The 23,601-nt window shown below is 34.7% G+C and overlaps 1 protein-coding gene across 1 annotated transcript in view; it reads right to left on the reverse strand.

The window, feature by feature from the left end:
- LOC144980688 (uncharacterized) overlaps positions 1–23,601 on the reverse strand; it is a 55,579-nt gene that overhangs the window by 28,696 nt on the left and 3,282 nt on the right. Inside the window, exons 2-4 of the mRNA XM_078928368.1 lie at positions 17,978–18,038; positions 13,402–13,523; positions 12,063–13,020 (exon numbers count right to left, since the gene is read on the reverse strand). Coding sequence (XP_078784494.1) covers positions 12,063–13,020; positions 13,402–13,523; positions 17,978–18,038 — 1,141 coding nt within the window. The remainder of the gene's footprint in view (positions 1–12,062; positions 13,021–13,401; positions 13,524–17,977; positions 18,039–23,601) is intronic.

Raw genomic sequence — 23,601 nt, forward strand, 5'->3', positions numbered from 1 at the left:
CCTGTATTCTTCAAAAGGGTACGCGCGTTACGCTGTGAACCGTCGCTTGCATCAACCAACAACCTGCTCCATACCTCCTTAATTATATAGATACGAACGTACATACATACATACATACATACATACATACATACATACATACATACATACATACATACATACATACATACATACATACATACATACATACTACATACATACCTACCTACCTACCTACATACCTACCTACCTACCTACCACCTACCTACCTACTACCTACCTACTACTACCTACCTACCTACCTACTCTACCTAATCATACACTACCTACCTACCTACTACTATCTACATACTACATACATACCATACTACTACTACACTACTACATACATACATACATCTATCATACATACATACATACATACATACATACATACATTACATACATACATACATAACATACATACATACAATACATACATACATACATACATACATACATATCATACATACATACATACAATACATACATAATACATACATACATAATACATACATACATAACATACATACATAACATACTCATACATACATACATACATAACATACATACATACATATACATACTAAATACATACATACATACATACATACATACATACATACATACATATCATACATACATACATACATACATAATACCATACATACATATACATACATACATACATACTATACATACATACATACATCATACATACTACATACATACATACAATACATACATACATACATACATACATACATACATACATAACATACAATACATACATACATACATACATACATACATACATACATAACATACATACATACATACATACATACATACATACATACATACATACATACATATCATACATACATACAATACATATACATACATACATACATACATACATACATACATACATACATACATACATAACATACATACATACATACATACATACATACATACATACATACATACATACATACATACATACATACATACATACATACATACATACATACATACATACATACATACATATACATACATACATACATACATACATACATACATACATATACATACATACATACATACATACATACATCATACATACATACATATACATACATTACATACATACATACATATACATACATACATACATACATAATACAACATTACATACATACATACATACATACAATACATATCATACATACATACATACATACATACATACATAATACATACATACATACATACATACATACATACATACATACATACATACATACATACATACATACATACATACATACATACATAATACATACATACATACTACATACATACATACATACATACATACTACATACATACATACATACATACATACATACATACATACATACATACATACATACATACATACATACATACATACATACATATATAATCATCTTATTTATTCATTTTCTCCCTTTATTAGTGCTGACCCTAAATCCCTTGTAATCTCCTTTGATAATTCACTGAAAAGTTAAATTCTTGCTTTGTTCACGTCTTATTCACGTCTTATTCACGTCCCGGTTTATTTTGTCTCTTGTGAAATTCGGAGAAGACAATAGAGGCCTCAGACAGAGAATAGAAAATCGATCTGTGACAAGAAGGCTTATTTTTATATAAACCAACCAAAACACATTTTTGTAAATTCAAGTTTAGCTAGAAAAACTTCGCTTCAAAAAACAATACAATGAAATGGCTGTCAAAGTTCTACGAATTCTTAAACGTTTTAGAAAAATGTGAAACGAAGTGTCGGGTTTCTGGTTCCCGCTGGATGTCATTATGTTGAATTGACACTTGAGATAAGGTTTATGTCTATACTGCCCTAGAAATGTTTCTTAAAATGTCGGCTGAATTATTTTCGATGATGGAATGGGTTTTGTACTTTGAATGGCACGTGAGATGGGCATTCCTCTTATCACTGGAACAAATCTCTGGCAATCTCACCAAAAGACGTGAGCTTTTTGACAGTACAATATTTACTAAACGTGCTCAAAGCGCTTTACGAGGGGTCTGTAGCCGACAGCTACACTTTACATGTAGGACGAGACATGACGCCTCTAGGCGATTTTACTTTTTTTCGGACAGTGACAATGCTGATAACAGCCAGGTAATTTAACATCTGAGTACTGTGAGAGGAAATGTTGGAGAAGGTGAGAAAGGGGTGAATCTTGATCAATACAATCAGAAAGAGTCAGTTACGGTTTCTTGGACATGTGTGGAGAAGAGATGGAATGGAAAAGTTGGTAACATCTGGGATGATTGAAGGAAATTGATCTAGAGGAAGACAACGAATGGTATATCTAAGTGACCTAAGAATGGCCAAAAGTGATTTAAAAAGCAACACAGATTTCATGCGCACCGCAGAGGATCGTGATTCGTGGAGACAGCTGACCGGCAACGTGCTCAAGAGTACAAGCCACAATGGATGATGATGGATGGACATGGATCGTGATTCGTGGAGACAGCTGACCGGCAACGTGCTCAAGAGCACAAGCCACGATTGATGATGATGACGGTGAGTAAAAAGCCTTTTCCAGGGACTCAACTATGTGTCAATCAGAGCCAGACTCGAACACTGGTCCATCCGATCCTATGGCGCTTGTCTTACTACTAGAGCACATAGCGGAACAAACACAAAATCTCACGTAAAGATGAAACTGGAAAATGAAAAAAAACAAACAAAAGACAAATCATTCAGTACTTAAACAATAAACATTTTTTCTGCTGATGAAGGATTTGTACCCAAATCGTCTCATTGTTTGTACTGTTTCCATCCAAAAGTCTCTCTAGCTTTACCTATTTGTGAGATTTCTACGATCCTAGACTTCAGACAGCCCCTATCGCTCTTAAACAAAAATTTGTACATTTTAAAAATTCTAAATATAAATGGACAATCTGATATTTCCACCCCTATTTCTATGCATTGTGAATTGTCACTTTGAAATGCTATAGAACCGTTGTCATCTCTCCTATAAAGTCACGTGGTCATTTGTGGCGCCGTCTCTAAACGGTGTAATGTCATAGGTCAACATGGTTAGGACAGTCCCAGTCTATGATGAAGTTTGAACCTCGGAATCATCATAAATAATATTATGATGGTCACAGGGTTGTCAGCCTTCAACAGCAAAAAGCCAAACATCACCCACCTAGTCTTCTAGGTGTACAGGCTTTATCACAAATATAAACTTTTCAAACTATTTTACTATTTGGTGAAACATTTCGAATATGGTGGAGAAATTCCAATTTCGTAACTTTTTTGACTTCAGATAATCTATTATCTACCCATCCATCTACATATTTATCTATCTATTTATTCGGCGCTTAAATGACCTAAATAGTGTCGAAAGCGCCGTTAAACACCTAAAAACAAACAAACAAACAATCTATTTATCGATCTGTCTATCTATCTGTCCATCTATCCATTTATTCATCTATCTATATATCTATCTATCCATCTCTCTATATATTTATCTATCTATCTATCTGCATAACAGGCGTCGAGTCCCGTCCTACATGTTATATGTTGCTGTTAGCATATGATATATATATATATCATCAGTCCTGACGATGGTTGGAAGGCCTGAAACATCGATGTAGACTGACTCCAACATCGTGGTAACTATTACAATAATATATATATATATATATATATATATATATATATATATATATATATATTTCTATGCTTGTGTGAGTGTGTTTGTGTATGTGCGTGTGTGTGTGTGTGTGTGTGTGTGTGTGTGTGTGTGAATCTGTATGATTGGAGAGTGTCCCGTTATTCACGCCATCACATCCAGAGCGCCACACATTGATCACGAGAATGAAAGAGTGAGAGAGTTATTGCCAAGATGAGTCCTTTAAATCCATCCATATTTGAAGGACGAGTTTTCTGGCCAAATTTTTAAACATGTGTTTTTCCGGAGTAGGGCAAAGAGCAAGTGATATCTTGGTATTACAATTGTAATCTTGATTGTTATGATTTAATTTATCATAAAATATGTAAATTGATGCAGCTTTATATAATATGACATAGTGATTAAGATATAGCCATTGACATAATGGTTGGACTAGACCCGATGACCTGTGAGATATACCATGTGACTCAAGATTCAAAGGTTTTATTAATTTATCATTAGTTTGTATCAACTTCTGTTTGGAGTTTTGTTTTTGATACCATCCAGATCGCTCAGATAATTGTGTCTTGTTTTCAGTTGAATTTAATCGTCCTTTATTATTTAATGCAATAAAATTTGACTCTCGAATTGTTTTCTGTCTTTTGTTTGATTTGAAACATTTGGGCAGGAAGGGTTTTCTCTTTTGTTGTTGTTGTTGTTTGATTTGAAACATTTGGGCAGGAAGGGTTTTCTCTTTTGTTGTTGTTGTTGTTGTTGTTGTTTGATTTGAAACATTTGGGCAGGAAGGGTTTTCTCTTTTGTTGTTGTTGTTGTTGTTTGATTTGAAACATTTGGGCAGGAAGGGTTTTCTCTTTTGTTGTTGTTGTTGTTTGATTTTAAACATTTGGGCAGGAAGGGTTTTCTCTTTTGTTGTTGTTGTTGTTTGATTTTAAACATTTGGGCAGGAAGGGTTTTCTTTTTTTTTTTTTTTCTTTTGTTTTGTTGTTGTTTGATCCCCCCCCCTTTCTATCTATCTTACTCTATATATTTTAATTTTATTTCTGATTTCCTTTATATCAAGAAACATACAGATAAACATGGCTATTAAAGCTTTAAGTAACATAAACAACAAAATAAATAATAATATGAAATGAAATGTAAACGTCAAGTTAATAAACAAAGAAAGATATGAAGGACGATTCGGGTTTTCCCTTTATCAACAAAACCCATTGAATGAAACACTACAAAGAAATAAGATCTCGTTGAACTTCGAGTATCGATATCGACATTACCTAGTAATCTCATAAAGAAGGAAGATTGAGTATCGATATCGACATTACCCAGTAATCTCATAAAGAAGGAAGATTGAGTGTCGATATCGACATGACCCAGTAATCTCATAAAGAAGGAAGATTGAGTATCGATATCGACATTACCCAGTAATCTCATAAAGAAAGAAGGAAGATTGAGTATCGATATCGATATTACCCAGTAATCTCATAAAGAAGGAAGATTGAGTATCGATATCGACATTACCCAGTAATCTCATAAAGAAAGAAGGAAGATTGAGTATCGATATCGACATTACCCAGTAATCTCATAAAGAAGGAAGATTGAGTATCGATATCGACATTACCCAGTAATCTCATAAAGAAAGAAGGAAGATTGAGTATCGATATCGACATTACCCAGTAATCTCATAAAGAAGGAAGATTGAGTATCGATATCGACATTACCCAGTAATCTCATAAAGAAGGAAGATTGAGTACCGATATCGACATTACCAAGTAATCTCATAAAAAAGAAAGATTGAGTATCGATATCGACATTACCCTGTAATCTCATAAAGAAGGAAGATTGAGTATCGATATCGACATTACCCAGTAATCTCATAAAGAAGGAAGATTGAGTATCGATATCGACATTACCCAGTAATCGCATTAAGAAGGAAGATTGAGTATCGATATCGACATTACCCAGTAATCTCATAAAGAAGGAAGATTGAGTATCGATATCGACATTACCCAGTAATCTCATAAAGAAGGAAGATTGAGTATCGATATCGACATTACCCAGTAATCTCATAAAGAAGGAAGATTGAGTATCGATATCGACATTACCCAGTAATCTCATAAAGAAGGAAGATTGAGTATCGATATCGACATTACCCAGTAATCTCATAAAGAAGGAAGATTGAGTATCGATATCGACATTACCCAGTAATCTCATAAAGAAGGAAGATTGAGTATCGATATCGACATTACCCAGTAATCTCATAAAGAAGGAAGATTGAGTATCGATATCGACATTACCCAGTAATCTCATAAAAAAGGAAGATTGAGTGTCGATATCGACGTTACCCAGTAATCTCATAAAGAAGGAAGATTGAGTGGCTAAAACTCCTTACCAAGGGGTCTGAAGCCATTAGTAACATTCAAACAGCAGAATGATCAATGATGCCCTAATGTGGGTATCAATGTTATTAATTGTATAACCAAGCCATGTTACTGGTCAAGCACTACCGTTCACCACTTGTTGGTGGAGGCAGAATGGCAAGTGCTGATATGTGGTCTACTGGTATGACGCTCGCCTTCGGATCGTGATGTCCTAGGTTCGAGTCCCAAGCGGCGCATAGTTGAGTTTTGGAAAAAGACTTTTTAATCGGATTCTCTCACCGTACTCAGGTGTAAAATGAGTACCTAGCCTTTAACAAAGTTTTTCTTGACCGAATGAAAATGTACTATCGCATAACATGTAGAATGTCTCGTCCTACATGTTAAGTGTTGCTGTTGGCTAGAGACCCCTTGTAAAGCGCTTTGATCACGTTTAGAGGATATTGCACTACATGTAAATCAAAACTCAAGTTAAAATTTCTCTCAAACTCCATGGACATAAAACTTGTACGTCAGATAACCGGACACAAATATTGACTTGATTCAAAACCATTGTAAAGAACACTATATTTTTCCTTGATTCAACACGGTTGTAAAGAACACTATTTGTCCTTGATTCAACACGGTTGCAAAGGACACTATTAGTCCTTGATTCAACACGGTTGTAAAGGACACTATTAGTCCTTGATTCAACACGGTTGTAAAGGACACTATTAGTCTGATTCACACTTTATAAAGGCACTATGTCCTTGATTCAACACGGTTGTAAAGGACACTATTAGTCCTTGATTCAACACGGTTGTAAAGGACACTATTAGTCCTTGATTCAACACGGTTGTAAAGGGCACTATTAGTCCTTGATTCAACACGGTTGTAAAGGACACTATAAGTCCTTGATTCAACACGGTTGTAAAGGACACTATTAGTCCTTGATTCAACATGGTTGTAAAGGACACTATTTGTCCTTGATTCAACACGGTTGTAAAGGACACTATTAGTCCTTGATTCAACACGGTTGTAAAGGACACTATTAGTCCTTGATTCAACACGGTTGTAAAGGACACTATTTGTCCTTGATTCAACACGGTTGTAAAGGACACTATAAGTCCTTGATTCAACACGGTTGTAAAGGACACTATTAGTCCTTGATTCAACACGGTTGTAAAGAACACTATTTGTCCTTGATTCAACACGGTTGTAAAGGACACTATTTGTCCTTGATTCAACACGGTTGTAAAGGACACTATTAGTCCTTGATTCAACACGGTTGTAAAGGACACTATTAGTCCTTGATTCAACACGGTTGTAAAGGACACTATTAGTCCTTGATTCAAGACGGTTGTAAAGGACACTATTAGTCCTTGATTCAACACGGTTGTAAAGGACACTATTAGTCCTTGATTCAACACGGTTGTAAAGGACACTATAAGTCCTTGATTCAACACGGTTGTAAAGGACACTATTATAGTTCCATTGAGAATCTTGCCATGACTGCAATGAGCCCATCACAATTTGGGGCGTTAGACCTGAAAATAAGTACACGTCAATTTCAAACGATTCGAGTGGAATTTTTTACATTTCTTCTGACACAATTGAGTGTTGGCAGATTGGATGTTTTATATTTTCATCACGTATTCACTGACATCCGGCAGTTTTACCGTTTCCTAACCAACAGCAGGGAAATCGTAACGATACGGCGAACATTGTTGTCTATCATATTTATTTAACATATCACTAAATTTGAAGACTAATATTTGTGTAACTTATAAGAACTTAACTTTTTGTTTTAGGTCTTGTTCTGCAAACAAATTATGGTTAACATGCTTATAGGTTTTAGTTTCTAAATATCAATTTTAATTCTTATGTAAGGCATGACGTCATGGAAAAATACTGAAATTGACCAATGAGGAGAGAGGTTTTCAGGTGCATTCACGTCGTTATCTTAATGAAGAGAATGTGAGTTGGATGTTGGGGTAGAGGAGGGGAGGTGGACCAGAATCCAGCTACTACCATTGTAATATTTATTGACATGAATTATTGGTTTTTTTCTAATCTATTTAAATTGATATATAATCATAGACTTGAAAAGCGGGCCAGTTTGATAAAAATCGTATCACACCCGATAACTTGTGGAGATATATGACGTGACTCGATAATAATAGGATGCAGATGGCCATTACAAATGTGAGGGTTTTTTCGCACGAGAATATTTTAATGCCCTGGATACAATTCTGTTGCAACGTTAGGACAAAGCTATAGCATTCACACACGACACGTCTGATACATTTGGAGTATGTGGAAAGTTACATACACACATACACATATACACACATATAGACACACACACATTCACATATATACACACACACACGCACACTGATACATACCATCTGTAGCAACGTTAGGACAAAGCTATAGCATTCACACAAGACACGTCTGATACATTTGGAGTATGTGGAAAGTTACATACACACATACACATATACACACATATAGACACACACACATTCACATATATACACACACACACACGCACACTGATACATACCATCTGTAGCAACGTTAGGACAAAGCTATAGCATTCACACAAGACACATTGTTACATTTGGAAGTATGTGGAATGCTATCTCATCAAACTCACAAGAACATTGGAGAAATGAGAATATGATAAAGAAAGAAAGAAATAACAAGCAAAAAGAAAAGAAACGAAGACGGACTAGCAAACCAAACGTACCAGAAAAAACACACACACATTTTTTCATGAAGAGCAACACAACGAAAAATTATGGACATACATCAAACAAAAAGGTGGGATCTTGTTGGGGTCCCGATATTACTCAAAATAGTACGAGGTAATGATGACAAAGTTAATACTTGAAAACAGACATTTCTGATCTGTATTTGTCACCGAAAATTTACCAAATAACCAAGAGATACCAGCCCTTGATAAACCAATACAATTGATGCCAAACATTAAATATTACATGTGTGGCTATGTGGTCTTGTGGTATGACACTCGCTTTCGGATCGGAAGGTCCTGGGTTCGAGCCTCGCTCGGCGCATAGTTGAGTCCTTGGAGAAGGCTCTTTACTCACATTCTCTCACCGTACTCAGGTGTAAAATGAGTACCTGGCCGTCAACAGCGTTGTCTCTGTCCCAAAAATTTGTGATATAGCCTGACAGGCGTCATGTCTCGTCCTACATGTTATGTGTTGCTGTTGGCCCGGGACCCATTGTAAAGCGCTTTGAGCACGTGTAGTGGATAATGAAAAAAAAAAAATTTAAAAAAATTGAGCATTTATATAGCGCAATATCCACTTAACGTGCTCAATGCGCTTTACAAGGGGTCCCTGGTCAACAGCAACATTTAACATGTAGGACGAGACATGGCGCCTGATAGGCGATATTACAATTTTTCGGACAAAGACAACGCTGTTAACGGCCAGGTACTCATTTTACACCTGAGTACGGTGAGAGAATGTGAGTAAAGAGTCTTTTCCAAGAACTCAACTATGCGCCGAGCGAGGCTCGAACCCAGGACCTTCCGATCCCGAAGCGAGTGTCATACCACTAGACCACATAGCCGCACATAATGCGCTATATTAAAGCTCAAGTTAAGTTACATATCATGGCGTCACATCACACAACAACTCCTAGACCTTAAAGCAGCTGGTTCTGATGGAATTCCATCTCGTGCTATGAAACCGATAGCCCCAAAACTTAGGCTTGCAATAACAAAACTGTTTTAAGTTTGCTAGCTTACCGGTCATGTACCAAAAACATGAGAACATGCAAGTGTCCAGCCAGTATGCAAAAAAAAAGGAGATACAAAATCACCATTCAATTATCACCCTATTTCACTTACCAGTAGTTGTTGGAAACAAATGCAGCACATTATAACAACGCATCTTGAAAGCAACGACATCCCAACAAGTGCTCAACACGCTTTTCGTGAACACGGGTCATGTGAATACAAATTTTGTCAGTAGCCCATTCATTCATATCAGAACTAGGCAAACGTGGACAAACGTGTCGCTTTTATGGACTTTGTCTAAGAGTTTGATTTGGTTCCACACCAACGTCTGCAATCAAAACTAGAAACTATGGTCGTAATAAGCACAGGAATAACTCAATGGATATGATTTTTTCTAGACCAACGAACACAGGAAGTTGTTGCCAAGGAAGCGAAGTCAAACATTGGTAAAGTAACTTCAGATTACCTCAGGGCTCTGGTCCCGGGTCCAGGTTGTTTTTTTATTTACATAAACGACCTTCCTAACAGTCAAACATGTATATCTGATTGCAGACGACACAATTCAATGCACGGTCATAAAGAACGAAGAAGATAGTTAATGTCTCAACAATGATTGGAAGTCGCTGGAAAGGTGGGAACATAACTGTCTAATGGAATTCAATGTCTCGAAATTCCATATCGTGTCTATCACCAACAACATGTATACCCACTTCACAACCAAACTCTTCAACAATTAGAATCTGCAAAGTATCTAGATAGTTGTAGAACTGAAGAGAAACATGAATTGGGGGAGATGCATATCAACCATAACTTCAAAGGCAGATAAAACATGACCATTCATTCATCGCAATCTTTGGCAACCAATACACAAGTCCAATCATTGATAGAAGATTTGCTAGACCTATTTTAGAATACACCAATGTCGCGTGAGACCCCCGTCTCCAACAAGATATAAAATGGTTCAAAATGGTTTAGAAATGGTTTAAAGACATATACATATTTTTTCACAATTTTCCAGCACATCAAATCTTGTCTCAACACTCGGCCTTGACACCTTTAAAACACAAGCTACGATGATGATGATGATGATGATGATGATGATGATGATGATGATGATGATGATGATGATGATGATGATGATGATGATGATGATGATGATGATGATGATTATCACAGTAACGATTGTTCACATTAATTTATTAAATTTTTATTTTAGTAAGAACTGAATTCATCTCACTCCAGTTATATTTCGGTAGGCTTAGAAAAACTTTACTAATATTAGATCATCTTTCCTTTTATAGCCTTCCCTCGAATTAATTTCTAATTAGTGAATACTTTTTGTTCTACATTCTGTCACGTAGCCACTTATTATAAAATCTGATAGGTCTAGCATTCTACACTCACTTCTCTCTACAATTTATGCCGACGGCCAACCGCTCCATTCCTCACATTACATATTATATAATATATACCCTGAAGATTTTTATCTTTTGGGACTTTGTGGATAATTTTATCTCTGCCATCAAGACGCCGGAGCTTTTACCTTTGACAGTGCAATCTTTGACAGGTCAAGAATCAAACCCGAGCCCGCCGTTGGACGAAAAGATAATTCAACCCTTCTAAACTGCCTTGAAGTGGAGCCTTACAAACCTGATATCATAAGTTACGTAATATTTCTATTTGTAACTGCCATAATTATTATTCATCTCATTTAATTAAATTTCATCTTTCTTTTTATTTCATCTTAAACAAATCGTTAATTGTTCTTCATTTTAAAGTAACTGGTAAATTCTGGGGCCTTATTCTTCTCATCATTTATGCATAGTCATACTCATTTGAGACCATGACAATAATGATGATGATGATGATGATGATGATGATGATGATGATGATGATGATGATGATGATGATGATGATGATGATGATGATGATGATGATGATGATGATGATGATGATGATGATGATGATGATGATGATGATGATGATGATGATGATGTTGATGATGATGATGATGATGATGATGATGATGATGATGTGATGATGATGATGATGATGATGATGATGATGATGATGATGATGATGATGATGATGATGATGATGATGATGATGATGATGATGATGATGATGATGATGATGATGATGATAATGACGACGACCATGATGATGAGGTGGGGGATGATAATTATGAAAAACGTGTCTCACCTTCCATTCATAGGCACGAATTGGACTACATCTCCCCCACCAAGGGTGGCTGTATCTAGAGACCTTTGTTCTCTGGGAAAACGACGATTTGCATATGCTAAACTCCTTCTCATTCTCACACTACTCATCTCCTTCATGTCCATCCTCCCTTTGATGCTCCCACTCCTAAAAACTCCATTCGTAGCTGATTCGTCGTTCCTTTTTGCCCTTCCGATAACATTACCATGTTGGTCCCCGGCAATCCTCACCTCTCGGACATGTCTCCCTCGTATGTCCACTTTTTCGCCAACGTCTTTGTCTTCAAGGTCAATGACGTATTTTGTGTCACTTTTACCCGTAGAGCGCCTTTTTCTCCAGGTTTTGTAATAGTTTGCCATCCATGGATTTGTCATACGGTTATAGCTGCTGCCGTAATCCACGTTACCAAAACCGAGATAAGCACCAACATCTTCACTCCCGCGGACTAATTTGTTCTCGTTACTACTTCTATACATTGGTTGGTTTTGGTAGACACTTTGTTGTTGTTGTTGTGGTAGTTGTTGTGGCTGTTGTTGTTGTTGTTGTGGTTGTTGTTGTGGTTGCTGTTGTTGCGGTTGCTGTTGTTGTGGTTGTTGTTGTTGTTGTTGTTGTTGTTGTGGTTGTTGTTTTTCATAAGCGCCAGTGTAAGTCTGAGTAACACTCCTAGGTACCTGAGACTTATAGCCGGACAACCCAGAGTTGTAGAGTTGTTGGCGTGCCGTCCCGAATGGAGCACCGCTGGCAACCTGGTCTTGATGTGATGGATGTTGTCCTTGTTGATTTACCATGTTTTCGATCGGGCTTTTTTCTATTTTTTTTCTTATTTCTATTTTCAAAATGGCGGTGGTTTCCGGGTTTGGGTGGCTGCAGTTAAGGGTCAGGGTTTTGGTATATTTTGGGTATACTTCCATGGGCGTAGCAATGAGACCGGAGGTATTAGCTGAATGAAAGAAGGAGTGGGTTGTAATATTAGTGGGATTAGTGGTAGTAGAAGAAGAAGAAGAAGAAGAAGAAGAAGAAGAAGAAGAAGAAGAAGAAGAAGAAGAAGAAGAAGAAGAAGAAGAAGAAGAAGAAGAAGAAGAAGAAGAAGACGAAGTGGAAGAAGAAAAATCCCTATCATCATCATCATCATCATCATCATCGTCGTCATCCTAATCATCCTCATCATCATCATCTTCATCATCATTGTCTTTTACGTCGTCATCATCATCATCATCATCATCATCATCATCATCATCATCATCATCATCATCATCATCATCATCATCGCCATCATCATTATCATCATCATCATCAACAAAAAGCAACAACCAAATCTTACCCTTTCCAACTAGAGTAGTTATACACAAGATCACCAATAACAATGTCCAGGTCATGCTATCCCAGAAATGGCGGGCCTTCATCTGCATCTTAAACTGACGGATCAAAATCGTCGATCCTGTACTGAAATGTTAGAATATTATGGCTTAAATGATGTTTGTTACCCCCCCCCCTCATTCTCTCTCTCTCTCTCTCTCTCTCTCTCTCTCTCTCTCTCTCTCTCTCTCTCGTTTTGTGTCTCTCTGTCTCTCTGTCTCTGACTCTCTCTCTCTCTCTCTCTCTCTCTCTCTCTCTCTCTCATGCACGCACACACACGCACACTCACATACATACAAGATACACACAAGCACACTTTTTCTGATGGGGGGGGGGGGTGTTTGTGTAACTACCTACCAGTTGCTTTCATGAGAAAGCTAAAGCTGTATATTATCTCTAAGAATGAAATAGCATAATGAGGTCATTGATTATTACTGCTGTCCTTTTAGGAGTTCTCACGTCTCAAACTTTCGTGATAAACAAAAAAAAAAAAAAACAACAACAAATGAATCTCTTTCCATCTTAATTCGTTACCTGACATACATATGGAAAACAGGTATTTAGACATGTGGTCGTAAAACTCGTCCTTCATTATCGATCGATAAATTGACCCTTCTCTTGGTCGAATTCTCAAACCTGTGACTAAACAAAACTTCGCGAAGTCCCAGGTTAGAGAGCCGTGTTATTCCATCCATCGATATTTGAAGGACGAGTTTCCTGTCCAAAAGTGGAAATGCGTGTCTTTCCAGAATCTAACCAATTACTGTGAACATTAGCAGGTTAACGACATCCTACCACGAATCGAGACGATCGACCAACAACGAAGAGGAAAACTGGGATTTGTCCTCTAACGTCATCACACGCCGCCCTATGCTCGACAGTAATAATAATAATAATAATAATAATAATAATAATAATAATAAATAATAATAATAATAATATTAATTAATAATAATAATAATTAATAATTAATAATAATAATAATATAATAATAATAATAATAATAAATAATATAATAATAATATAATAATAATAATAATAATATAATAATAATAATAATAATAATAATAATAATAATAATAATAATAATAATAATAATAATAATAATAATAATATAATAATAATAATAATAATAATAATAATAATAATAATAATAATAATAATAATAATAATAATAATAATAATAATAATAATAATAATAATAATAATAATAATAATAATAATAATAATAATAATAATAATAATAATATAATAATATAATAATAATAATAATAATAATAATAATAATAATAATAATAATAATAATAATAATAATGATAATAATAATAATAATAATAATAATAATAATAATAATAATAATAATAATAATAATAATAATAATAAATAATAATAATAATATATAAAAATAATAATAATAATATATAATAATAATAATAATAATAATAATAATAATAATAATAATAAATAATAATAATAATAATAATAATAATAATAATAATAATAATAATAATAATAATAATAATAATAATAATAATAATAATAATAATAATAATAATAATAATAATAATAATAATAATAATAATAATAATAATAATAATAATTATAATAATAATAAAATAATAATAATAATAATAATAATAATAAATAATAATAATAATAATAATAATAATAATAATAATAATAATTAATAATAATAATAATAATAATAATAATAATAATATATAAAATAATAATAATGATAATAATAATAAAGGGCATTTTGAATAGCTTCCTACAGCGATTTCATCAGGCTCACGGTACTTCAAGTTCTTTAAATAAATAAATGCAATTTTAAAAAAAGCCTTAGTAATTTTACTAACCTACATAGTAATCGACAACACAGTTCATACATGTGATAGGAAAATACTTTATTTAAACAATATAACCCGTCGTTTGAAAGCCGTATTCTATGCCGTGATGAATGCGATCCCTAAAATAGAATTTTACACGAAAATGAGTGAAAATGCTAATTTTGGGTTCAGAGTTCATATCTCAAAAAAATGTTACTTGGGTTAAATTTAAGTGATATATTGAGAAGAATATATGATCTAGAATCCTAAAGGGACTAATACACAAAGGTCACATTTGTGACGATTCTGACATAACACCGTTAAGATGCGATACGTCATATTTTGAAGCTAGGAAAAGTAATACAAAAAAATGTCCATATGTTCTCAGGCCTGAAAATAGAACACACTTTTATCTGCATGTTTGGGAATTGTTGTAATGGAACATATTTTGTGTTGGATAAACATTATGTAAGACTCCAATGAACCATGGGGTTGTTTCTCATCAGACCTACAAACAAAAACACGTCAATAAATACCTTCATAAAATTGACTTTCAGCCCGTCTCATCAGTCAGACCTACAAACAAAAACACGTCAATAAATACCTTCATACAATTGACTTTCAGCCCGTCTCATCAGTCAGATCTACAAACAAAAACACGTCAATAAATACCTTCATACAATTGACTTTCAGCCCGTCTCATCAGTCAGATCTACAAATAATAAATACCTTCATACAATTGACTTTCAGCCCGTCTCATCAGTCAGATCTACAAACAAATACACGTCAATAAATACCTTCATACAATTGACTTTCAGCCCGTCTCATCAGTCAGATCTACAAACAAATACACGTCAATAAATACCTTCATACAATTGACTTTCAGCCCGTCTCATCAGTCAGACCTACAAACCATGTCAATAATTTCAGTTGACTTTCACAGGGAGAAAAAAAGCACTGGAAAACCCTTATTATCAAGTTCTCTAGCATTGACATGCTTTTTAAATATGTTTTGATGACTTAGATATAATCATGAAGATGTAATTGGAGCCAAAATTTTGTAATTATACGAATTTTTCGTAATAGAAGGGATGTTTGGACAAGAAGCCCATTCTGTACCACTTCTATTGTGTGAGATGCCAAAACATGAATTTAGAACGTAAAATGAGTAAGAATTACACTTATTAGATTTCTGTCAGTTTCATTTACTTTATAAAATACAAATGTTTACCTCATGTTTTAGATCTGTGTCAGTTTCATTTACTTTATAAAACGCAAACTATGTTTCATGTTGTATATCGTAGTTTAATTTCTTTTAAACTTACGGTTTTATAAAGATCAATATCCACCTCACGTGACCAAAGCGCTTTATAAAGGGTTCCCTTGCCAACACCAACACTTGACACGTAGGACGTGACGTGACGTGGCGCCTCTTAAGCGAAATTACGTTGGTTTTTTCCAGACAGAGACACCGCTGTTAACGGCCAGGTTCTCATTTTACCCCCTGAGTACGCTGAGAGGATGCGAGTGAAGGATCCAACTATGCGCCAAGTGAGGCTCGAACACATTGCCTTCCGATCCGAAATCTCATCTTGTCATAATACAGGACCACATAGCCAGAGTTAAATGTCCTGTGTAAAACTTTATCCCATGTTTTGGAATGTTTTATTTTCACTATAGATTCAATTTTCATCATCTATTTCATTTTGATGTGACAAGTCATAGTGTTACGTCATCCTTACCTTTACATGCTTTAAATCGAATTTGTATCCAACACTACAACACTTAGGTTTATTATGGTTATATTTGTATTTCAAGGTCTCAATAGCTCAGTCGGTAGAGCACTCGCTTCACACGCAAAGAGACCGGTTGCAGTCGAGATTTTTTCTGATCCCCTTGTCCACCCAGAAGTGATTGAGTAGTTGGGTCTTTTTGATCTGATGGAAAGCACTTTGCGATAGACTAGCGTCCTTCTCAAAGGATAGCATTTCATGTTATAGAAACCGGGATAAACTTTGAACCCACGGGGCCTATAGACTCCAAAGGACCACTTTATATATATATATATATATATATATATATATATATATATATATATATATATATATATATATTGGAGGGGAGTGAAGGAGTGGTTGATGGATGGAATTTCTTTAAATGACAAAGACTAGAATGGACTATTTCTAGTCATTTTTTCATTGATGTCATATTCTGACAATGGTCATTGATGTCATATTCTGACAACTGGCCTCAACAGACAAAATTCCATTTGGAAACGGCAGATAACAAATAGTGTTTTGGGTCTGTAAAAATGAACACATTGACACCAATAAAAAGTAAGCAATATAAAATAAAAATAATAGATTTTTAAAAATAATAAATGCCAAACACGGAACATTACGGGCTGAAAACGCTTCTTCAGACTACAGCAAAAAACAATTGTTGTTGGATGAAGAATGGTTTTGACCCCAAAACATTCCGTGTTTGGTAGTTTATTTCTTTTTTGAAGCTGTTATTTTAGTTTTGGTTTATTGTTTATCGACCGTTTAAACAAAAGGGATGTAACGTTACCAAATAGGCGCGTCTAGCAGCTTAGATTCACTTTGACATTCACACCAATGCACAGGTTTTTTTGGTGTGTGGTTTGAATAAAGTTTTATAACTCCGACCCTGAATTCAACGTCCACAGTGATAATAAGTCAGTGACGGTACCTGTAAAGCACGATGGTTTGTAGAATGTGTTCAGGTTGAAAATGAAGTGATTGTAAATAGGCTGATACAAGAAATAGATGTATAACGGAATCACATGACTAGAAGTGTGACGTCAAGAGTAGATGTGATCCAATGATTGGTTGAGCAACGATCGGAAACATGTGTTACAGTCACGTTAGCCACGCCCACGACCTCCCTCTTACACCCAGCATAACTCACATAAAATAAGTTTATTTATTTATTTGTTATTGGGGGTTGGGTGGGGTGGGGCTTTTGGGATAAATTGGGTGGTTCTTTAGTGTAAGATCACATATAATTGGTTTGGTTCTTTGGTGTTAGATCATGTAAAATTTAAAATTGGTTTGGTTCGTGGTGTTAGATCAGGTAAAATTGGTTTGGTTCTTTGGTGTTAGTGTTAGATCACGTAATATTGGTTTGGTTCTTTGGTGTTAGATCACGTAATATTGGTTTGGTTCTTTGGTGTTAGATCATGTAAAATTGGTTTTATTCTTTGGTATTAGATCACGTAATATTGGGTTAATTCTTTGGTGTCAGATCACGTAATATTGGTTTGGTTCTTTGGTGTTAGATCACGTAATATTGGTTTGGTTCTTTGGTGTTAGATCACGTAATATTGGTTTGGTTCTTTGGTGTTAGATCACGTAATATTGGTTTGGTTCTTTGGTGGTAGATCACGTAATATTGGTTTCGTTCTTTGGTGTTAGATCACGTAATATTGGTTTGGTTCTTTGGTGTTAGATCACGTAATATTGGTTTGGTTCTTTTGTGTTAGATCATGTAAAATGGGTTTGGTTCTTTGGTGTTAGATCACGTAATATTGGTTTTATTCTTTGGTATTAGATTGCGTAAAATTGTGTTAGATCACGTAAAATTGGTTTGGTTCTTTGGTGTTAGATAACGTAATATTGGTTTGGTTCTTTGGTTTTAGATCATGTAAAATGGGTTTGGTTCTTTGGTGTTAGATCACGTAATATTGGTTTGGTTCTTTGGTGTTAGATCATGTAAATTTGGTTTGGTTCTTTGGTGTTAGATCACGTAATATTGGTTTGGTTCTTTGGTGTTGGATCACAGATACAAGTTTAAAAATTTAAACATGACTTAAATTTTACCACAAGTCTTGACTTCAAAATAAATGTTTGGATGAACGAAAACTTTTGTATAGAATTTAAAATAGTCAATCATGTCACAGATCTGAGCTCATTTATTGAGTTTTCTCATTTCTTTAATCTTTTTTCTCTGCGATATATATATATATATATATATATATATATATATATATATATATATATATATATATATATAAGTATCAATCCACTGTTAAGGTGACCACTGTGAAATGCACCAATTGGAGGACCAAGCATATGTCTTGTTCAAATTGATTAAACTGTTCAATCTTTGTTCAAATGAGTATAGTTTGATGCCCTACAATGATTTATGAACACAATTCTGATGCTTGATGATCACAATGGTATATAGAAAATTACTCGGTCCCCCTACTGTTTTACTAAGTGTTTCTGTAGCTTTAAGGAGACATTTGGTAAAAACATGTTTTTAGGGAGACCACATTAAAAAACCCTTTTAGGGAGCCCAATATATGTTTATATATGTGTATACCTAAGAGTGCATTTTCAAGTGAGCTACCACCAAATTGTCTAAAATAAAGTAAGTCCTTAAGATTAAGAGCTTCATGGCCATAGTGTCGAAGCTTATCCCAGTGTGCGTAGAGTGAAGTGGCCGAGCAACGCATTTACTAACTCCTGGGAAGGTCCATCCCTCAGAAGGGGCGCTCAGGGAAATAACCTGGGACTCAAACACGGCAAAAAATATTCCCAGTTGCTCCGTGCGCCATTGTTTTTGCAGTCCCCGACCCCTTTAGAAACCTGACGACCCAAGTTAAGATCAGAGATAGAAGGGACCAGGCAGAGGAGTTTATTTGTTGTTGTTGTATACCACTGAATGGACTTGGTTTGTTTTGTTTTGTTTTTAAGGGTTTTACGGCGCTTGCAACACATTAAGGTCATATCAGCGCCAGTAAAAAGGAAGAAAATGGGATAGTAAAAAGTTCTGGAACTACAATAAGAGCACCCAAGAAAAAGTAAGGCAAAGGGGATTTGTTTCAAATAGGAAACAGTAGATTCCAAGAGCACACTATCAAAGTACTTAGTTTGAGATCACCTAAAAGTCTCATTCAGACACAAGCACAGGTCCCAACAAAGAGGGATACACTCAAATGTTTACAAAGCATAAATAATATGTAAACAAAACAATAAAGTGCATAACAGACAGATGATTTACAAGGGAAAAATATAATCTCCCAAAACTCGAACTATACATTTGACTGTTTCCCTCCCAGCCAGGTCCTGGACAAAACCAAGTAATCCCATTCCAAGCCAAAGACAGAAAACAAGTTGGAAAACAGACATAGGGGGATAGAAGACGCAACGAGTACGTCCCTGCCCATTATGGGAAGTCGGGAACCCCACCCAGTGAATGGAGTTGGATGGATAGGACAGCAGATCTGATGGACACAATGAACGGCTTCAATCAACATCTCATTCACTTTAACTTGCACAATGCTTGCTTTGGTTTCGTGGTAGACAGTTCGTCTGACGCCCGAGTTGCCAGGGTTCGAATCCATATTTGTGGCGATGCAGAGTCATTGTAAAAGTCTCATTTACAGTCTCACTTGTGTTAATTGGAGTACGTTACTGAATTGTAACAACGTTGTTCGTGTCCATATAAATGTACTACCAGCTGCACGTTGAGCTCATTGTGGGTTTTATGATACATCAAGCTCTTGTAAAATTACATTTACATTTGATCGAAAAATGATACATAACGATAGAAGTCTACAAATCATATTGCAGGTTTATTTCAGTTCCAAAAGCCATCACAAACATTCATCCACTGTATCACATAAGTCTTTGGTCACCAAATAAAAGCATGAAGTTTGTTATGTGTACAGTGCAACATAAAAGGATAGAAACAGTTTTACTGATAAAACCCTCAAATGATAACAAACCAATATGTTGTTGCTGGTAAGTTGCTTAATTGCATTTGTTAAAAGCATAAACTGTGAAGCAAAAGTGTTGAAAATCGTTTGAATAAAGTTTAATGCAAAAAAAAATAATTCTTAAGCACTTTATGCTGTTCTAAGCTGTCGTTGCTGCATTTTTTTTTCATTATTAATTATTATTATTCTGATTAAGGATGAGGGGATAAAGAAAGAATGAAATTAAATGCACAGAGGTGTCATTTCTTGACAGTCACCTCTAAAGATTGCAACTCTTAAAATGATCATAAAAATAAAAAGAATAGTGAAGTTTTACATTAGGTATCTAGAAAATGCTGAACATAAAGCTACATTGGCCAATTAAGTTAGGGTTAGTAGAAAGACTTTTTATTCTGCCATATCTGATTCTTTCAGATAGTTCTACATAGCTGCCAACTTTTCAAAAATAAAATAAGGAACGCTCATTTGGCCCGGGATGAGGGGACGACGTGTGCCGAAGCCCCCCCCCCCCCCCCTTCATCGAATCGCAACATATAAAAGTCAGTCTTTTTAATTACTATTACTAACACTAACAAGTTTGAGATAACAGAGGCCAGTCCAAATGTTGCTAAATTATCGGGTTTAGTACCAGCACATTTGAATCGTTAAAATGACACTTTCCACAATGATTGTTGTTTTGTTTTTAAGGGTTTTACGGCGCTTGCAACACATTTAGGTTATATCAGCGCCAGTAAAAAGGAAGAAAATTGGATAGTAAAAAGTTCTAGAATTACAATTGAAGCATCCAAGAGAAAGTAAGACATAGGAGAACTGGGAACAAATAGGGATCAGATGTAGATTCCGAGAGCATGTCACCAATGTACTTAGTTTGAGATCACCTATAAGTCTCATCCGGACACAAGAACAAAATCCAACAAAGAGGAACACACTCAAATGCTTACATTATACATTAAAAATAACAAATATAGTAATAATACATAACAGAGAGATGATTTACAAGGAAAAAAATATCATCTCCCAAAACAATAATTATGCATTTGACTGCTTCCCTCCCAGCTAGGACTCCGGCGAGGGCCAGGAAAAAAACAAGTAATCTCATTCCAAGACAAAGACTGAAAGCATGTTGGAAAACAGATATAAGGGGATAGAAGACACAGTGTGTACCTCCCTGCCCGCTATGGGAGCTTTCCACAATGAGATCAAAATTCAGAACGGACAATATAAAGAAAGAATTCAACTGCCTCAACTTTGATAAGGACCAATACACAAGAAGCACAATTGTAAAATAAATGAAATAACTTAAGATGGTTAGAAATGCATAACTACCAACCTGGTACATCACTTGAGAGGGCGTTTTGGGGTAAAAATTAGGTGAGTTCAGATAAAAAGTAGACGATTGCATATATGTTTTCTTTCATGCAACATAATGGTCTTTAAGTAGTATACTATAATAGTAGTTATAGTAAAATGCACCTCTAAATATTAGAGAATTCCTACTTCTTTACTTTGACAAGATAAACACACCTAAAAATGGAGTATACTTATTTTTCTTGAACCTAAACCGTTACAAAAGCTTGCTTGAAAAAAAAAAAATTAAAATCAGATGAAGATGTTTTTAAAGGGATTAAATTTATATATTTCATAAATTAATAAAGGGAAATAATCATTGTCATCTTAAATCAATATAAGCAATTGATTTTCTGATTGAATACCTTCCAACAAAAAGGTGGATTTAATTTTATTCTTAATTAAAATAATATTTGTAACAAATAGTGAAAGTATCAATACTGTCTTAGAATATTCAAAGTATATCGAGGCTAACATCCATATCCTATGCAAATCTCCAATACATTATGAAAGGTTTGAGTAAAATACAGGCGTCATAAAAACGAATGGAACTTTTTTAATTGTTGAAAATAATTTATGATAGAGGCATAATTCAAATTAAAGAGCTACACAATGGAGATTATGCTCTCACTGGGACACCAATAATAATGATAATAATAATAACAACAATAGTAATAATAATGGATCAATAATAATAATTCATTAGGCTCACATGCCTTTTTTACCACAAATTAGTCAAAAACTACAAAATACGGATTTTGAACTAAAAAATAAGCACTTACGGACTCAGGAAGTCAAATACGGAACAAATCCGTTTTTAACAGAACGGTTGGCAGCTATGGTTCTACAAAGCATTTGTCTCTCAAGCTGAGCAAATGAATGTTCATATAATATAAAAAAGGATATTGCAACGATGAACAGATTGTACTATATAAAAAATAAAACTTTTTTGTAAACCCCCAAAATATGTCAATAACACTATACAATACAATGAATGTAATACAAATCAAATTCATGATTGTCATTACACCGATTGAAACGCTCTTTCCCTTCTATATTTATTCTTTCATTAAAAATCTTTGTCTTCACCAAACTAATTAGTGTACCTTCAGGGATTCCTTTTTGTGAAAATACCCTGTGGTGTTTTAAGAACAGAATAATTTTCAGACTTCCAGTAATGATCCCCTCGAACCCTGTGCTGAAAAAATCTTCGACAAAGTTTTAAATATGAATTGATCATCTG

Source organism: Berghia stephanieae, chromosome 10 (genome assembly GCF_034508935.2).
Source record: "Berghia stephanieae isolate SIO BIC M18660-M18661 chromosome 10, UCSD_Bste_1.3, whole genome shotgun sequence".
Classification (NCBI taxonomy): Eukaryota; Metazoa; Mollusca; class Gastropoda; order Nudibranchia; family Aeolidiidae; genus Berghia; species Berghia stephanieae.